This window comes from Branchiostoma floridae, chromosome 8, assembly GCF_000003815.2.
Source record: "Branchiostoma floridae strain S238N-H82 chromosome 8, Bfl_VNyyK, whole genome shotgun sequence".
Lineage (NCBI taxonomy): Eukaryota > Metazoa > Chordata > Leptocardii > Amphioxiformes > Branchiostomatidae > Branchiostoma > Branchiostoma floridae.
This window is the reverse complement of record NC_049986.1, coordinates 20,514,748-20,534,227: the sequence shown is the minus strand read 5'-3', so window position 1 is coordinate 20,534,227 and position 19,480 is coordinate 20,514,748. Positions and strand designations below refer to the sequence as shown.

Genomic DNA, 19,480 nt, shown 5'->3' with positions numbered 1-19,480 from the left:
TCAGCAATGCACATTCTCATGACAACAACAACATATCCTTACACTATATCAAAATATGTACAGTCACATTTGTTCTCAACAATCACTTAAGAGACTGAGCTAAAAGTGGCCATTGATTGCTCCAGACAGGTTGATTGGTTGGCCAGATGATCGGTACATGAATAAATGGTACCAGTTAGGCTTAGGTCCCAATTGCTGCACCGGTGCCTGTCAGGGATGTACTCATCAAGTATACCCCTAATCTTATACCAAAGCTCAGTTCAATTATATAGTAGAAACTCTGGGGAAACACTGGAGAAACACACCCAGCAGAAGAGGAGATACTCCCAGTGTGCATCTTCCCTTTTCCCCCTAGTCAGAGGGTTCCTTATGTTTGCTTTGGAGGAAACATATCTGAAAGCTTTCCTTATGGCCAATTACAAACTGTCATTCCAATGTGTTTCTCATGAGTTTCATGGTAATCAATCACTCCTACGAAGACAGCATAGCAGACCGCAGACTGGCAGGTCCTTGTGTTTATGTGGGTGGAGTAGTTGGTCATGGATATTTACCTCCATGAAAAAATGGAGGTATAGTTTTGAGTGTGTCTGTGTGTGTGTCTCTGTGTGTGTGTGTCCGCATATTGTGGTCAGCATAACTTGAGAACCTCTTGATGGACTACGATGATATTTGGTATGTGGGTAGGGGTTGGGAAGACGAAGGTCAAGGTCAATTTTGGGCCCCCTGGTGTGTGACCTTGGTACTGCAGCGCAACATCCGGTTTTGCCATCTCGGTGTTCTGAACATGCTATGGTCAAGATTTTTAAGTATTAGATAGCTCTTGTGCTCAGGAAAAAATGAAATAAGTTTGGGCCCCCTAGCGTCTAGTTTTGGGATAGCAGGGGCATTTTTGTAAAAAAAACTTCTGACGAGGATAACTCAAGAAGGGAATAACGGATTTTCATGATTTTTGGTATGTAGGTACCTTAGACAATGTTGTACAAGATAAAATACTAATTATGCAAAATAGGAGTACATTTGCATAATTAATGAGAATATTCTATCATAGCAGTTTTTTTCAATGTATCTCTTGTCCCGGACGTGATATGGTCGTGACATTTGGGTGGTAGATAGCTTTTAGCGTCATGACAAAGTGGGGCAAGTTTCAGTCCCCTAACATTCAATTGTGGAACTGCAGTGGTGTTTTTGACAAGACACTCCAAAAAGGGTTACTGCAGAAAGGAACGACGGATTGCCTGCATTTTAGGCATGCAGGTAGCTTAGGCAAAGATGTTCATAATGATATACATGTTATGCAAATGATGACTGAATTTGTATAATTAATGAGGAAATTGTACAGTTCCATTGTTTTCAATAACTGGACCTCAATACATGTAACACATGTTAATTATGATAGGTTGAATATAAGCAGATACCAAATATGGTAATGAGGAACTTATTTGCATAATTTATGTAAAAATTGCAAAACCTCTTTATGATTAATAATGGGAATTTTATAATTGTGACATGTGAACGTTAGTCAATGATTAACAACACCATGCATACATTATGTTAATGTCTTAGTCAATTGCATGAAATTTACGAAAGCTTTAAATTTTCATGGAGGTATGAGGTCACCGAACTCTAGTTAGCTATGTTTTCCATTAGGTTTCACATGTGTGTCCTTCAGTCACACATTAAAATCAGAATAGAAAAGTGTCCCAGTATGTGTCTACTGTACGACTGAGCTTTGCGAGGGAAATTTAAATAAGCCCCGGCTGGGCTCTGGGGCCACAAATTTGTCCTGATGGTCTGCCAGATGCCGGGGTCAGCATTTCTCATGCACGCTGACATGCTCTCATCCGGTTGTAATCTCCAAGCAGATCCTACAATGGCATAAGATAGGACCATACTGGCCAAGGAGTGTAGTCAGCCAAGAGGTGTCCATTTGCCATTTGCCCGGTAACGAAACACACTCGTAAACCGGCTTCACTCCTCTGCCAGCTTTTGATACTATCTTATGCTACCATAGGATCTGCTCGGAGATTAATCAGGTTGTACAATAACCTGGCAAGCTTCTATTGTTTCCTGTGCTGTAGGGAAGCCCCGTGTGTTGCCCTTTTTGGTCTTTTGCAAGTCGCTCTTGTTTGTCTCAACCTTGTGTAACTGCGAGTCACTTTTCTTTGTCTTGTGTAAGTCAATCTTGTTATGTACATTGTGTTTATTAGCCTCATGTTTCTTGAGGTAATACTTATCAGCTGTTCTGTACCCGCACTCCCCACACACAAAGGGTTTCTCACCAGAGTGTTTAACCATGTGTTGATCTAAATTACATTTCCGAGCACCAGCATAGTCGCACAGGTGACACTTGTAGCGTCTCTCTCCTGAGTGTTTTCTCTTGTGAACTGTGAGTTGGTATTTGTAACGCGTCATGTATCCGCACTCATCACACATGAAGGGTTTTTCACTACTGTGCTTCAGAACGTGTCGGTCTAAGTACCTCTTTTCCGTAGTACAAAAGTCACACTGATCACATTTGTAGGGTCTCTGATCACCAGTCTGTGTGAGAGTGTGTTCCCTCGCCTTGTGTTGCACTAATGTGAATCGCTGTACTGCAGCATAGTCGCACATGTCACACTGGAAGGGTTTAACGCTGGTATGTTTAGCCACGACGTGCCTATCAAGAGTCATTTTCAGCGCAGCAGAATAGTCGCACCAGTCACACTTGAAGGGTTTTTCGCCTGTGTGTGTCCTCATATGCACCAACAACTGAGGCCTACGGGCAGTCTTGTATGAACACTGTTTACACTTGAGGTATTTCTTGCCAGTGTGTCTAACCATGTGGTCATCTAAACGAGTTTTTGTCACCGCGGCAAAGTCACACTGGTCACATTTGTAGGGTTTCTCACCGGTGTGCCCTCTCTTATGCACTACCAGCCGCGACTTATGTGCCGTTACGTACCCGCATACTTCACCCATGTGGGGTTTCTCACCGGTGTGCGTGAGCATGTGTTGGTCAAGCGTGTTTTTCCTCGATGCGGAATAGTCACACTGGTCACATTTGTGAGGCCTTTTATCTGAATGTTTGTCCCTCATATGCATAGACAGTCTTCTTCTATGGGCAGTTTTGAATCCACACTTGTTACATTTGTAAGGCTTGTCTTTGGCATGTTTTTGCATGTGTAGCTTCAAATAGTTTTTATTCCTCGTTGAATAGCTGCACCGAGTGCAACAGTGAACATTTTTGGCTGTATTGTTTCGTGGTGAATCATTCTCGTCTAGATGCCTTTCATACGCATGTAGGAAAGATTTGTCTGCAGGTTGGACAGAGTTGACGAAGCATGGTTCATCGCTTGAGCTGCCATCGTCTTCGGGCTGCCATTCTACGTCTGACATCTGGTCCTCCCCACTGCTGGCCTGGTTATCGTCAATTTTTTCTGACATTTCACGACTGTAAGGGTTTTCCCCTGCATGCTTTTTCATGTGTTCTGTAAGGTTTGCCAGTCGACTTGTTCTGTATCCACACTCCCTACACACATGTTCACATTTGGTAGCACCTTTACTGTTAGAGTCTATGTCCTGCTGCTTTCCTGTGTCTGTTGTGTGGTCTTCTCTGCTGTCTGTCCTTTTCTCAAACTGGGTAGGGCCTACAATGTAGGTTTCCTCACATGGACTCTCCCTTTCCTTGTCCTGCTGCTGCCTTCCTGTGTCTGCTGTTTGGTCTTCTCTGCTCTCTGTCCTGTTTATACCATACTGGGTAGAGCCTAAACTGTTTGTTTCTTCACATGGACTTTTCTTTTCATTGTCCTTCTGCCTTCCTGTGTCTGTCGTCTGGTCCTCTCTGCTGTCTGTCCTAGGCCTGATGTATGGCTTATCTTTGTTATGTACTTTTACATGTACCTTAATCAATTTCTTATTTCTCGTGGAGTAGCTGCAATGATTGCAACAGTACAATTTTCTAGCTGTACGTTTCTTACTAGGCCGTGGCGAATCATTCTTGTCTCGATGCCTAGCATGTAAGAGAGACTTGTCTCCAGGATGGACAGAGTTCACCGAGCATGTTTCATCCCTGGACCTCTCGTTCTCGTCCTGCTGCCATTCTGTTTCTGTTCTGCTACTGGTCTCGTTATTGTCAAGTTCTGCAGACATTTCACGACTACAAGAGTTTTCTCCTGTATGTTTTCTTCTGTGTACAGAAAGGATTGCGAGCCAGCTTGTCCTGTACCCACATTCCTCACAAACATGATAATGCTGGGCTGACCCTTCACTGTGGGTTTCCTCACACGGACTCTCCCTTTCTTGGTCCAGCTGCCTTCCCGTGACTGTTGTCTGGTCCTCTCTGCTGTCTGTCCTGATGTAGGGCTTGTCCTTGTCATGTTTTTGAACATGAACCTTTATCAATTTTTTCTTTGTCGTGGAATAGTTGCACCAAGTGCAACAGTAGACTTTTCTAGCTGTATGTTTCCTACTAAGCTGTGGTGAATCACATAGACTCTGCCTATCCTTGTCCTGCTGCCATGTTACGTCTGTTATCTGGTCCTCTCTGCAGTCGTTCTCGTTCCCTGGACCTTTACCAGACACGGCCAAAATCATGACAGGGGCATTTTTGTCCAGTAGATGCACGACGACAGAGCTTTGCTCCTCCATGTCTATAACATATCGAAACAAACAGAAACAATTAGAAAATGGAACAGATGACATCAACTTTAGAAAAAAAAAAAAAAAAAACATAATACAACCCTACTAGTAGGCCTGTAGTAATCCCTGATGCTCCCCTCCCACCTCAGTGATACCTCACACAGTGTGAGTAGGGGTTTTTATTATAGAGGGACAGAAAAAGAAGAAGTGCCAGAGGTTAAAGAATGTCAAACAATTCTGTATCTTTAGACCTCAGTCTCAGCTAGGACTGTCTGTAGGCAAGGTCAATCTTAACAGTACACTGTACACCTCATGGGCAAACTCACTACAGAGTATAGGACTTGTGAGAATTTGTGTCATGTGCCACCAAAGTGCCCCACTGTCTACAGACTAGCCTGGTATCCAAACCGCTGTGCTATACTCGCTAATCTCTTCCGGCCGGCAACCGATTTTCCCCGCCGCCAAACACAGCACGCGGGCCCTGATTATCTCTCGCACAGCATGATAGTTATCAAAAACCGGGTGCCAATTACCTCTGAGTGCAAATAGAGACTGGGGCTTGTGACATATTACCGCGAAAGGGCTATAGTATAGAGCGAGGGACTGGTATCCAGGCTATATCTACAGACAAGAACAGACTACTACTGGTACTGCATTTGTAGTAGCATGTCTGCACTCTCGGACCTGTCTCAGCTTGTTACCAATTGGTACACTCGTGCATTTTTTTTACCTCTGTCTTTTAGAACTCTAAGTCTAACAACCATTTGACATGAATCACCATTTTGTTAACTCAACCTATGTTGTGTGTTGTAGATTGCACAGGAGCAAATTCTTACTGGCTTCTGCATCTGACTCCAACTAAGGAGGTTAAAATGTTTATGTTTTTGCCTCCTTGCTACAACCAACAGTCTAGCCCCAACCACTATACATTTGTACATATACAGTATGGCCTCCTTCGGTCAAGTTTTACTTCAACCATTATAACTATATTATAATTATAATTATTATTTATAACTCAACCCAAACCTTAACCCTAATCATAACTTGTTGTTCCGGGTATGGTCAGACCATAGTTTGTACTGATTGACTTAGTCACTAGAGGCTGGGCTGTCCAAGTGCCGAATTATCTGATGAAGAAAAATAAGACATTTCTTTCTTCTAGTAGAGATGCCCCCACCGCCAACCCCTCCCCGCACCCCCAAGAATTCCACAAAATAACATTACTCACACGCGTATTGTGCTGTATTTTCTCACACAAAGTCACTGTTAAGTTCATAAAGGTCTTACCTATCAGGCGGTGTTGGTGTCTAGTTCTTACGGTGTCGAATTATGCAGAGATGAAAAAGTTTTCTCCTCCGAATGAAAACAAAAATAGCGCCATCAGCTTGCCCAATCAAAATGGCGGACAAGCACATCCGCGGGTCAAAGGTGACAATGATGTAATGCAACCTGATGACCCATTTCCGTGAGAGAAAACCGCTAGTCGGTCACTACATGCTATGGAATGCTTTTTCTTAGCCCGTTGCTTTACTGCTTGTCAAAATATAGTCAACGTCTAAATTATTTGACAATTGTAGATCCAGTATTGTAGTGTTGATCACTGATGGTTGCAACTACTAGTAGTAAACGCTTGTGTTGTCCCTGAGAAATACTGTACAACAAATGCACTAAATGCTCGCGGTGGTTTTATGTTCGCGGTTTTCGCGGGGGCCGCTTCACCGCGAATTAAAAACCACCGCGAACATGACAGTAAGAGACTACACTGCATGGTAGTACCGCGAACTTAAAACCACCGCGAAAAGTGCTTTTCCCGCTAACCGTTGAAATTAAATCCCCGCGAACTTAAATGCGTTTACAGTAGTGCGATATAAAAATTTAAAAAAACGACTGGCCAGCGCACACAAACTGCATGTAGGGACCCATATAGTAAGGTTCTTCCAGCAAAACCGAAACAGTACTCGCTTCCAACATTTGTCCTAGTGGAAGTCAGCTCCAGTCATGAACAGAGATGAGGGGGGATTGAGCCACGTTTGGGACGGCATCCTCGCTGCTGCAGCGCCACCTACCGTGATTGGCTATAAAAGTAGCAGCCATTCTAACCCTGAAGACACCGAAACGTTGAAGAACGTTTGAAGAACCTTATAATATGATTAACTTACCAACCTGATGAAACGATTTGCGATGTAGGGGGCAGATGCCGTTACCTATTAAAGTACATCAGGTGAAGAAAAGGCGAAAAAAAGGACAGTTAAGAAGAATATGCCATCCTTTTTCCCAGCGCCAAAAGATCTAGAATAATAAATACACATTGAATCAAGATTTTGTCACTACTATAGCTATTTAAATTCTGATTGACTTTTCATAACATCAGTTGATAAATGTGGTAGATGATAATTGTTTCCTTACACCTTACGGTTTTCAGTTGCGCAAGCCGCATTTATGTATCAGTTAGCTTTTCATCCACCCCTCATTTACGTTAATTCACTAACTTTTCCTGCGCAGGTTGCTGGAAAAATAGTAGAAATTAGACAAATTTAGTCAGATAACATGCCAGAGGAGTTAGCTGGCCGGGGAGTATGGTTTGCGACCATTTATCTGACTAAACTTTTCCAATTTCTATGATGTTAACAGCAACCTGTGCAGCCCGGTAAAGGGGAAGAATTCTATACGGACCCATACGCGTTTTGAATATATACGCACGTGTGAACCTATTTTAACACGAGAAGTTTGGAAACTTTATTTGATGATATACATACATAACGTCACGTTAAGAGACAAATAATTCAAAGCGTGTAAATGTGGATAAGTTGGTTGTATTCTTTGAATTCAATGACTGTTCATGATCAACCCCATTTCCTGTTACGCAAACGAAGCAAACAAATGTGACCACATAGTGCGTATATTTTCCTGAAAAACAATCTCTCTCTTTTCTACCGCTTCCGCTCAAATTTACTCCAATAAATGCCAACGCCTTTCCCGGCCGCCCCTGAGTCGCGACGTGCGGTGCGGTTTACTTCGGTTGCCCGGGAAAAACAGAAGAGCAAGATGCCACAGCAGATAGCCGCGCGCTTCCCAGTTCGAAAAGATGTTCAAGACGGATAGGCTGGGGTCATTCGCGGTCACGATGCGGGCCTTGTTCGTCTTTGAATCCGCTTTGTTCCTCCTCTCCTTCGCCCCGGTGTCGTCGGACTTGCAGGAGAAGCCCCCGGACCCGTTCCTGTCCCCTCCTCGTGTCTCACAGATGTATTACGACGAGATAAACCGCATCTGCAACTCCGAGACGTGCTCTGAGAGCTGCGGGGACCTGTCCTTCGCGCAGCTGTGCTACTACGTGACGAAGCAGGGCAAGTTGGAGCGGGACTTCCGCAACAAGACGGAGGAGCTGCAGCGGCAGGTGACCGAGAACCACAAGAACCTGGCCTCGGAGCTCGCCAACAGCACGGAGTTTCTCAGCGCCCGCGTGCACAGACTTTCTCGCGATCGCAGGAGGGACATCAAGAACTCCAACAAGGAGAGACGGAAGGTGGACAGGAGGGTTGCTACGCTAGAGGAACTCGTAGGAAAACATCAGGAGACGGTTACAAGGCAAGCCGACCTCATCAACAACCTATTAAAGCGGCTCGACTCGGCCGAGCGACTTCTGTACGACCTTAACGGTGAGTTTAACGCAAACTGTTCGTCATAACTTAGTGTGAAATCCCTCACTAGCTGTCCTTGAATTTCTAGCACACTTGGGAAGTCTTCTGGGATTCATTACCGGTGCGTAGGCACCCTTGACCCCCTAAGCGATGAAGAAATTTCCCGTAATCGAAAGCCTACGTTCGGGGGCAAAAGATTGTGGGGAGTTGGCACCCCACGCGTAAGTCAACGTGGCAATGGTGTCCCTTTGTACCTGTCCGTTTTCGGCATCAAAAACATACTTATATGGAAGGTTTGGTCTAAGGGCCAGTGGAAGAGGAAGGAAAGGGTTTCGTGCGTGCGACAGAAGGCAAACGCCCGACTATCAACACCTCTACCGTTTACTGACAGAGTAGTTTTCATTTTACAAGGAATTGCTGCAGGGAAAACACGTCGTGCAAGGAAACAATTATTGCTAATTGAAAGTAAATATGTCTCAGACTGAATCACCCGAGCCTTCCATCCAAACACTGACAGACCACAAAATCCAACCTTAATTCGGCTTGCTCAAACGTTTCGTTAATGTGGAAAGTGTAAGGGTTTGTTTAAGGGTTTGTTTACATAACTTTGGGTGTACTCACTTTTACGACGACAAATTGTCTCCACTAGAGTCCTCTGTAGGCTGACTACGTAGAAGGAGTTGGCCCGATTAAGGTCAATAATTCACTAAAAATATGTTTTAGAGAAACAAAGACGCTCAGTCTGCCAGCTGACGACTTAATCGAGTAATTCATCCCTTTTCTTTGCTAATTTTGAGCTATTCAACCGCGAGATCTTTTTTATAGACAAAATTAGATATTTTCTGAAAGACTTCTTGTAAATCTTGAGTAGGCCCTGCCATGTGTGTTCACGCTTTCTCGTTAGCCTGAGCCGCCCAATTAAAATCAGTCAATTGATCACGACGTAACGAAAGACTTCAAGACTTAAGGAAACTTTTGCACAGATATGTCCGTATCCTGTTTCTTAACCTATTCATTTGATTAAGCTGGGTTTTTTTTGTCGCTAAAAATATCACGCGTATCATGACGTACTAGATTTTCATTTGCGTCATTTTTCTATCTACACACGCAGCAAAGGAGCTAATCACAAAAAGGTTTTACAGCAGTACACGACCCCCTGTACAGGAACAGCCCATTAAAATGTCTGGATTTTACAAGCCAGCTGTCTTTTAGTTCTAGTAGACAGTGAAAACGCGTTTTTCAAGCAATGGTTCAGATTAGAACGGTGTTAAAGGATGCATGTATATCCGTTTAAAAATATAAGAATACGCCAGGATCAGTCAAAAACATTTTATTTCATAAGTAAGTGATATGTGTTGTTAATGCTTGGGTGCCAGTTCCAAACCGGTACCCGGACGGATAGTTTGCGGGTACGAAAAGTATAAATAGCATAATCTGTGCCCATTTCTTGAAATGCACCTTTATTTTTCATTATCGTAAACAACCCGACTGGGCCCCGGTTTGTAAATGTAACCATATATTTTCGAAAATAATGCGAACTAATTTTTTTTATTCAACACTAAATAGTACCGGACAAAGTTTCACTGCATTCATGTTATTGAACTTATTTCAATAGCACCACTTAACATAAACATAGATTAATAAACAGACACAGACATAATAACAAATACAACGTCAGAAAAAAGTTAACAACTAAAGTCTGCGTGTGTCACATTTCCACAAAGGGGCCCGACCGGGCAGCTTTCGGGAGGGAAAAGAATGATATAAAAGACATCAGAATACACAAAATGTCAACATAAGATTCATGCACATAATTTGTGTATATTTCTAAGTATACATTTTGATTTTTGGTTTCTTTAAACATCCCGGCCGGACCCCGGTTTGGAAATGTGACCTAAGCCTAAGATGACCATTTCGATGTCTTTATCGAAACAATTTTCCCGTCCAGAGAAAATCTCGACGATGGAAGCTAAGGACTGTATGGAGCTACGTCAGAAAAACTACACGCGGAGCGGCATCTACACCATCACACCTGCCTTCACAGGTGTGGGGGACGGCGGCAAGGGCTTTGATGTCTTTTGTGACATGGACACCGACGGCGGCGGCTGGACGGTAGGGTCTTCTTATTTTATAAGGTAGAGCGTAGACATTCAAACAGAGCATTACATCATACAAAATAGACCGAGAAACTGGATACATCTAGCCTCTACCAGGCTCCGCGGATCGGTGGTCTAAAATGAATAATAGTAGTAGTAGTACAAATTTGAGTTATTTCCTTGTCAAACTCAACTCAACTCAAATAGTAGATGCCCTATGATGTATCTGACTCTTAGGAGAATTTATGCAGTTTTGCTTTGTCCATCTTGTTCTACGTATTCACTTATATACCCCCTTTCCACTAGGACGGCGATCTCGCCGCGCTCTCTCAGCGACCTCAACGAATTGTATAGAAAGGAAACGAATATTTTTTTACACTTTGTGTGCTTTGTTGTCTTCTCAGCTACACTTTTTGTATGATATACCCAGTATGAAATCGAAGGTTACACATATCCTAATTAGGTCGCAGTGAGATCGCAGCGCGATCGCCGTCTAGTGGAAAGGGGGCCTTACACAAAAAAGCAACCAAGCCGTTGCTAAGACACAGATGAACTATGTCAGATTTGGCGTCTTCTGTAATCTGCCGGCTTTTCAGAAGAGCCCCAGAGAGGGTTATGCCAATAGATACGTGTCTAAGTTCATTTCCAATACTTTGTTTCTTGCGCTAAACCCTTTGAACTATTCAATTGGGAGGCACGTATGTAAGAGGCCTCTACATTTTGTAGAGGGACGACTACAAATAAAAACCCTTCCAAAACGGGAATTACTCCAAGCTGCGTAACTGGGCAACCGTTAGACACAATGTGGGTGTATCCAAATTCTCTAAAAGTTAATCACCTATTTAACAGGATCAAGTAATCGGGGTCAACTAGGGAAATACAGTAAAGACCATCATGTGCTATAGCTATCAGAAAAAAGGAAGCTTTAATAAAAGCTATCCTTACATATCACGTTAGTGTCAGCACAGTTTGGGCATGGGAGAAATAATTCTAGTGGTACCACTGTGCTTATTTCTGTGCTATCCAAAGACAAGTATACCAAGTAATTTTTTTCAGGCAAATTTTAGACAGATAACGATGTAATAAACTAAAGTTGTTTAGGGTTGCAAATACAACAAATGCTATATTTCCCAGACATGATAAGATGAAACGTTGTTTGTCCGTTTAGAAACAAGACAGGCTAGCAAGTATCCCGCGTAGCTTGTTTAACGGAACTGCCTCATTATGTTTTCCCTTATATTTGTGCGAGGGTTTGGCCTATTCAGTGTCGTTAGATAAAACTAATACCTGCCAGGTAATATTTATGAAAGCTTCCCTTATGAAACCTTGTTTATTCTAGGACGTAGGAGAATTCTTTTACACAAGTCACTCTTGCTTACGTTTCGATGTCTCTCAAACACCTTCCTCAAAGCTTCTTATTTTCGTGTTTTTTTTTTCTGTACGGAAACAAGACAGGCTAGGTAGTGCCATGTAGAGTTTGTTTAGCAGGCCTGCCGCACGCTATCCTGCGGTTACGCCCCGGGTCGGCGCTAACGAGAACCATCCTCACTTGGGATGACAAACGGGGAAGTCACTGACGTCTGGCACGCACTTCCGGTCAACGGAACAACCTCTGCAAGCACTCTTCTAGTCTACTAAGGCCAATGTCACATTTCCTACCCATGGCTCGGCCGGGCTGTTTTTGAAAAATGAGAATTAATGTTCATGCCAATAGATATGCAAAAGACATGCTGTTGAATCATTTTTGCCTGTTTTGTGCTTTAGTCGTCTGTTATATATATTTGCCTAAAAAGAAGAAGCCAAACCCAACAAAAATAGTATAATATATACAACATAGCACAACATAGTCATAGAATGTTGTTCTAAGAACCTTTGTACTTTCCTTATCATATGTGTTGTTTGTACTTGCAATAAGCCATCGGGCATGAACTTGCAATAAACATTCTAATCAATATGTTGTATTTTTCGTTCCCTAAAACTATCTGACCGGGCCCCTTTGAGGAGATGTGACGTTAGTCTAACATATAGAGGGCCCAAAGACAACATGAATGGGGGCCTGGATCGATGTTCCTTTTCCGTAAGGCGTAATATGGCAGCTATTTTGCACAATCCGTAGGCGCCTAGGCATTTGTTCATCCCTTGAAACGTAGCGAGATTGCAACATTTTGCGTCATTGTAGGTTGCTCTACTTAATTTAGCACACGGCCGTGTAATGAAAGAAGAAGATTACTAGAATGGCAGACGAAGACGTCATAATGCCGTTTTCTTCTTCTAGGTGAATGTGACGTTTTAAATTCTTTTTCGGGACCGTTTCCATTTCATTCCATGCCTCCTTATGCTAGGAAAGTGTCGTCATGTACGCGTATTCTGTGATTGATTAACAACGTGTTGAGTTTCCTCTCCATGGTAGCAACCTAATAACGCGGTAACCATCTTGGAGCAGCCAGCTTACTTCCACTTTGGCTCTTGTTCAAGATTTTGAAAGACTTTCCCCTAATGAGCTTTCGAATCCCACGTTGCCAATTAGTTCCTCCGCAACCACATGAATCGTGGTGATTGATGGCAGAACTTGTTGATAAGTGTGTTAACTCCCCTTCCTTAATTTCTTCTGAAGCTCAGAGTCATTGTTTTAATCCCCAGGCAGTGACATGAGATAGTTTAAAAGCTGGCTAAGGAGTATAGCCGGCCGAAAGGAGTCATCAGCCTCCGGTAGCCAAACACACTCCTAGGCCGGCTAACTTCTTTTGTCAGCTTTCAAAACTATCTTATGCTACCGTAGGATCTCCTTGGAGATTTATATTGTTTGGGCAATACGTCCGCCAGCTGCAGGCGATTCACGATGCGGGTATTAGTCATCATGACGTCATCATGACGTCAACCATGCCATTGCACAAGGAAACCCTGGCAAACTATGAAGCGGAAGGCTTGGTTCTTCTAGCTTCTTTGCCTTAAACATTTGGCACAAAGACAGAAATATTACAATCATGATATTAAGCCTGGGATGTTGACTATACCACATCTACAAAATGTAGCATAGATTTATCTTCTTGAGGCTATGTGGTTAGATTCATGTCGATGCAGTCATAATTTTCCTGCACGTTCTGAACATTAGCCTTAAACGATTTAGGTTATGAGCTATGGATTTTTTGCAATTCACAATTATAGCATAAAGCACGTATCATACTATAATTTCATTGATGTTATGAGGAGCATTTATGTTCAGAATCACTTTGAACCAAGTTGACAGGTTTAGTTCCTGCATGCCGTTGCCTCTCCACACACCCGGCAGTGCCCGGGGAGACCATGCAGGACTTGTTAACCTCTTGGCTCCGGGTGTCGAGCCCGGGAGGAGAAAATCCTCCATAAACCTGGCCCCCCGCCAGACGCGACGACAGACATGTGGAGACATCACGCAAGGATAGCCTCGTAACCACACCATCGGGAGCTCCTCGGCTTGTCTACGGTGCTGGGTGTGTTGCTTACCCGCCCAGGCCCATTAGAGTACCCGGGGAGTCTTTATGTATTGGTTTTCGAACGACAATTATGAGAAAGACCGACTTGAAAGTCTTGAAAGGTAACTTGTTATCGGAAAGCCAACTTGAAAGGTAGGCTGTCAAAAAGTCTTGTGCGCGAGTAGGACTGGGTCGAGTAAAAGCCCTCCAGTATCCTCTCTTGCATTGGTATGGTCACCAAGCTATCTTTTCCTCGGTCAATGTAAGCTTCTACCCTGTCTGGCTTACTTAGCCCACACCTGTGATTTTGTGTCTGTTTGAATGAAGCAATTTATGATTCATTCATGGTCGTGAGGCGATTATTGTCGGAGGCATGTTGGTCCTGGTGCCGAAAATCTTGTTTGCATTGGCCCCGGCAATAGCCTGGGTTCCAGATTACCACTTTGTGTCAGAGGAATCGTATGTCCGAATAGTGTTGTAACGAGACCAGCAGCCACTGTGTGCCTGTGAAGCTGGGCTTCTAGGACAGTTAGACTGTCTAAGTGGAACAAATGCAGATACAAGAACATGTGTGTCTTACACTTGCTCTGACCACTGTATATCAGCGTTCCCGCCAGGCATACGTCTTTACGTCTTTGGACGCATTTTTTTCTGGAAAGACGCACTCGGCTCGGCTGAATGCGTCCATAAAAAAAATCTGAAAGAAAGGCTGACCTGTACCACCAGTGTACAAAATGTATCTGGAATCTGTAAAAAATCTGTCTCTATAAGAAGGAATCCTACCTTTACAATTTATACTTCAAATTGTTCACTTTCCGGTCATCCCAGTAGTCTGGGCATGGGGCGGATCACGGCAAGTTTTGCAACTAGCGGACCCATGTGCGACACACCCAGCCACGCGCCAGTCTGAGCTGTCCGTTGCGCAATGTTAATTTTTGTAGTCCGTGAAATAACATCTGACAGTCTGCATTCTTTAACACTGGAAGAAATCTTATGCAGATTTTATATTCTGATTTTAACATGATACTTACTTGTCCTCATTTTCACGTGTTTGTTTAAGATTTTTGGATAATACTAGTATTGAACAAACAAACTGTTCTGCGCGAGTGTTGCACATCTCAACAAAAGTTCTCACGCTGTGGGCAGTTGATTGGCAGTCGGTATCTTTGACAACAGGCCGCCGGCGCCAAGCAGTCTAGATTGGCCACCAGGTCCAAATCAAATCATCTTAATAACCAATCAGCGTTTGATAAATGTAATGTTGTACTCTGTCATTGGTCACCGGGAAAAAAACAAAAGTTACCGAGTATTAGCACACGTGACGTTGTTTTGTGATATTGGTAGCCGCCCGTGTCGTCTGGCAAGTTACTTCCCTAGCTGCTAACAATTTACTATTAAAGTTTCCCCATTTATCCAAGTTAAATAAAGCGGTGGGCGGTAAATAAGTGAAGAATCCAAAACTATACACTTTATTTCTTATTTCCAAAATTTCTTTTGTTTCAAAAAGACCAAATTTGTGGCAGAAAAGGGGCCGCAATATTGTTGTCAAGCGTCGATCGAGTCGGCTGTGCACTCCGTGGCACATGGCGCGGCACGCCCCCCTCCCCAGACGGACCGTCGATCGCAGCGCCCAGCAAGTTGGGACGTCTCTCTGGCGACTGCTTCAAGGCTGCACCGGCACTGATCATTGCCAAAGAGGCAGCAGATCGTCCTCCTTCGAGTAATGTATAACGTTCTTGGTCTATTTAAAAAGAAATCCAGCCAAATATTTCACGCAGAAAACGGGGTTACCTGAGGTCGCAGGAAACAAACGCACACTCGTGGAAAAAGACTGCACGGCCTTGTAAAACCCCACCGATTCGAAAAATCTGAGTAAAATCATCGGGAAAAATAAAAGAAAAAAACAAAGTGTGATGGCGTCGTTATTTTATCGTCTCGGAAAACTATTTGATGCAGGATGGCGAAACCGTGATCAATCGCACGAGGTAGACATTTTTTTATTCAATGACGGAAAGAATTGGCAGAATTTTTCCATGGGCTGACGGACTCGCTAGAGCCCTGTTGCGAAGCATAAATAAACCAAAATCTTCATGACTGGACAAATTATACCCGGGCCAGATCTCGGAAGGCTAATTCCCTGTGCTTATAGTTTTTATTTTATTTTAATATAACATATTTTCGGGGTTCGAGAGGGCGGTCGTCGATTACTGAATAACGGGAGTAAAAGAGGCAACCAACATCCAATCTCAAGCGCATGATTTTCCTCTCAAATTGCAGGAAATTGTGTTTTAGAGGGTTTGAAAATCCAAATTTTCCCGGGGGAGCATGCCCCCGGACCCCCCTAGAATGCGAGCGCCTGCGGCGCTCGTTTCGCGCCTCCGGCGCTCAATACCCACCTCCCAAATATTTGGACGCATACTTTCAAGAACCTGGCGGGAACACTGCTGTATATCCTGTACCTTTCCGCTAAAACCACCCTCCCTGCTGTGTTAGCGTCCAAAATACTCGACCAGGAGGTCACGGGGTTAGATCCCGGCTGTTGATGCACCCTGCACTTGCGTGCTACTAAAGGGTCCTAAATGGCTGCAGTCCCTAAAGATGGGACGTCAGGTCCGGACCCACTTTAAATCGCACCTAGCTATCGAGAAGGGCAAGGGGGTGTCCTTTAGCACATTGGGTACTATTAATTCAATAATTATCTTAAGTCACGATTGCAAAGTATGTCTGCTTTCTTAACTTGGACTCCTGAATGGCAAGCATTAACCTACTAAACCTTCAGACTGTCGATATAAATTTAGAAGGGCGTCCTGTGATATGCAGATATCGTTACAAGGCTCTGGAAAACCAGCACAGACCAGAAATAATGATGGACAGAAGAACTCAGATTTAGTTTCGTTCATCTCATTAGATCTACTAAAATTGTTTCTTTTGTGTTTGCATAAAGGCAGGCGGGGAAAATGGGGCAGTGCACTCACTGTTTCATATCTTATCATTGACTCGTATTCCTCGATGTGCTATCCCTATGTGCAGCGGTGGATGGGCTGGTGGAGTTTCCGGCTAGTGTGTTTATTTCTCGAACGTTTTCGAACATTCTTTTCTATTGAATATTCACTGTTCGAACATTCTTTTTTATTGACCAAGGTCTGATCGAATTGATCAAGAACTGTTTGGACGTTCTTTCCTATTGACCAAGAACTATTTGGACGTTCTTTTCTATTGACCAAGAACTATTTGGACATTCTTTTCTATTGACCAAGAACTATTTGGACATTCTTTTCTATTGACCAAGAACTATTTGGACGTTCTTTTCTATTGACCAAGAACTATTTGGACGTTCTTTTCTATTGGCCAAGAACTATTTGGACGTTCTTTTCTATTGACCAATAACTGTTCGGACGTTCTTTTCTATTGACCAAGAACTATTTGGACGTTCTTTTCTATTGACCAAGAACTATTTGGACGTTCTTTTCTATTGACCAAGAACTATTTGGACGTTCTTTTCTATTGACCAAGAACTATTTGGACGTTCTTTTCTATTGACCAAGAACTGTTAGAGCGTTCTTTTTTATTGACCAAACTATTCGAACGTTCTTTTCTATTGAACACGTAAGTGTTCGAACTTCGGGCGTTCTCTTCTATTGACCAAACATTGTTCGAACGTTCTTTCCCTTTTTTTAACCAAACACGCACTATTCAAATGTTCTTTTTTTCAATATTTATTAATTTTCCATTACGATTAACAAAAACATCACAGACATTAGAAAAAAAACAATAGAAAAAATGTTCATTTTTATTGATCACGAATGGATTGACCTGTTCTCCCCAGGTGATCCAGCGGAGAATGAACGGCCTGGTGGATTTCCAGCGCGGCTGGGAGGCGTACCGACAGGGCTTCGGCGATCTGGAGGGAGAGTTCTGGTTAGGTAATTTCCACCTCACATCAGCTCAGTAAATCTAGCATGGCATTGTAGTTCTCAATAACGAAATATGGTTTACAAAGGTCTACGACAACTTGAATATCTATGATGTAGTGTTTTAAACTCCTTGTTGGTTGGCGTGTTGTCCTCCTACGTTCGTTCAGTTTACATTAGTTTGAAAAGTTTATCTCCGGCTTCCATGTATGGTATTGTCAATATACTAATTTGTACATAGCATCTACAATCATCATTAGAGTCCTTTTCGCCCTGACGAACGCTCTTTTCACCGCCGATGCAACCGTCTGTGAGCAACAAGGCCAGCCAGACTTCTGCAGGGCATAGGAAAAATAAATTTTTTAACACTAGACAAAGATTCAAAGCGAGGGAACTTTCCTATGATATAGCTAAAAAGAATATTCCTATCTTTATTATATAAAGTACAATCTAATAAAAAGAAGACCTTGTTCATCTTCGACCTTGTTCAGGTTACAGAACTGACAGATTCTTTGCTCCAGAGGTGTGCGGTTGTGCCTCCCTGATTCAACACGGAGTTTGTGGCAGCTGATTCATAGTTTGGTGATGGTAGATCTTTGTCGGTCGTTTAATCTATATCTTTGTAGCTAATGCAGTCCTTTATATAATTTGCTCCTCAGGTAATGACAAGATCCACCAGATCGCGAGCCAGGGCCGGTACACCCTGCACATAGACATGGAGGATTTTGAGGATGAGAAGCGATACGCGCGGTACGGGCTCTTCCGGATCAAAGGTCAAGATGACAACTTCCGGCTGGAGGTTCAGGACTACGAGGGAGATGCAGGTGCGCGTGTAGCCAAATATGGAATAGAATTGATACCTGCACTCACGTGATTGGGACGTAACTATCACCCGCCATGTTGGTGGATTAATGAGGCTTGAAAAATCATTTGACATCAAAAATGTTCTCCTATTCCATGAATGATGATGATGATGACTCATCGAATATGCCTACTTTTACCTTTACCTGATTTAAGAATCCGTAAACATCCTGCGTTTTCTTCGTGGGTCTTTTTTAATTTTATGTGCTCATTCCAGGAGACGCCCTGGAGGCCGGTCAGCACAATGAGATGACCTTCAGCACCAAGGACAAGGACACTGACGCGTGGCGGCAGGGCTCGTGCGCGTCGCTGTTCGCCGGAGCCTGGTGGTACTACAACTGCCACTGCGCTAACCTGAACGGGCAGTACCTGCGGGGGCAGCACAAGACGCACGGTGATGGCATCAACTGGTGCACGTGGCACGGCTACACATACTCACTCAAGGGGAGTGTCATGAGGATCAGGCCTGCGTAAGGGGAGGGGGAGAGATAGAGGGGATAGAGTAAATCCTACTAGAGGGACCGAGGATAGCATGAGGGGGGGGGGGGCGTTGCACGGATACAGATAAGGGGAGTGTCATGAGGATAACGCCTGCGTGAGGGGAGGGGGTAGAGTAGAGGGGGCGTGGATGAGTAAGGACTTCGCAGGCTGTACATCTGGGTAGATGTGCCGCAAATATGTGTGCACTATGATGTTTATTGATAGATCGAGATGCCGTTATACCTCATTGTTCGATTTACTCCGATATCGCAATCTAGCACTCATTATCAAATTTATGGCAAGTTATATTGTGTTAGAGGATATTTTTGTGTAAATGTAGTTGATAAGTCATCATTTACAGATAGATCGAGAAGTTACGGATTAATAGCATTAAGTTGCTGGTTCGAGTAAGTTTTGCATCTAGT

At 43.4% G+C, this 19,480-nt stretch overlaps 2 protein-coding genes across 2 annotated transcripts; one reads left to right on the top strand and one right to left on the bottom strand.

Moving 5' to 3' along the window:
* Positions 1–1,633: 1,633 nt before the first annotated feature.
* On the bottom strand, positions 1,634–6,107 carry LOC118421455 (zinc finger protein 93-like). The gene is made up of 2 exons (XM_035828754.1): positions 5,905–6,107; positions 1,634–4,628 (listed from the first exon to the last, which is right to left on the bottom strand). Exon 2 carries the CDS (start codon positions 4,624–4,626, stop codon positions 2,026–2,028), a length of 2,601 nt encoding a protein of 866 aa, XP_035684647.1. The 5' UTR covers positions 4,627–4,628; positions 5,905–6,107; the 3' UTR covers positions 1,634–2,025.
* A 1,358-nt stretch (positions 6,108–7,465) lies between these two features.
* On the top strand, positions 7,466–19,082 carry LOC118420403 (ficolin-2-like). The gene is made up of 5 exons (XM_035827180.1): positions 7,466–8,273; positions 10,204–10,367; positions 17,630–17,726; positions 18,374–18,538; positions 18,793–19,082. Exons 1-5 carry the CDS (start codon positions 7,703–7,705, stop codon positions 19,047–19,049), a joined length of 1,254 nt encoding a protein of 417 aa, XP_035683073.1. The 5' UTR covers positions 7,466–7,702; the 3' UTR covers positions 19,050–19,082.
* The last annotated feature ends 398 nt before the right edge of the window (positions 19,083–19,480 follow it).

Excerpts from the sequence above, each read along its gene's own strand:
- LOC118421455 (XM_035828754.1), bottom strand. The coding sequence starts at position 4,626 with ATGGAGGAGCAAAGCTCTGTCGTCGTGCATCTACTGGACAAAAATGCC.
- LOC118420403 (XM_035827180.1), top strand. The coding sequence starts at position 7,703 with ATGTTCAAGACGGATAGGCTGGGGTCATTCGCGGTCACGATGCGGGCC. Across the intron at positions 8,274-10,203 it reads ACTTCTGTACGACCTTAACG|AGAAAATCTCGACGATGGAA; the intron begins GTGAGTTTAACG and ends TTTCCCGTCCAG. Across the intron at positions 18,539-18,792 it reads GGACTACGAGGGAGATGCAG|GAGACGCCCTGGAGGCCGGT; the intron begins GTGCGCGTGTAG and ends TGCTCATTCCAG.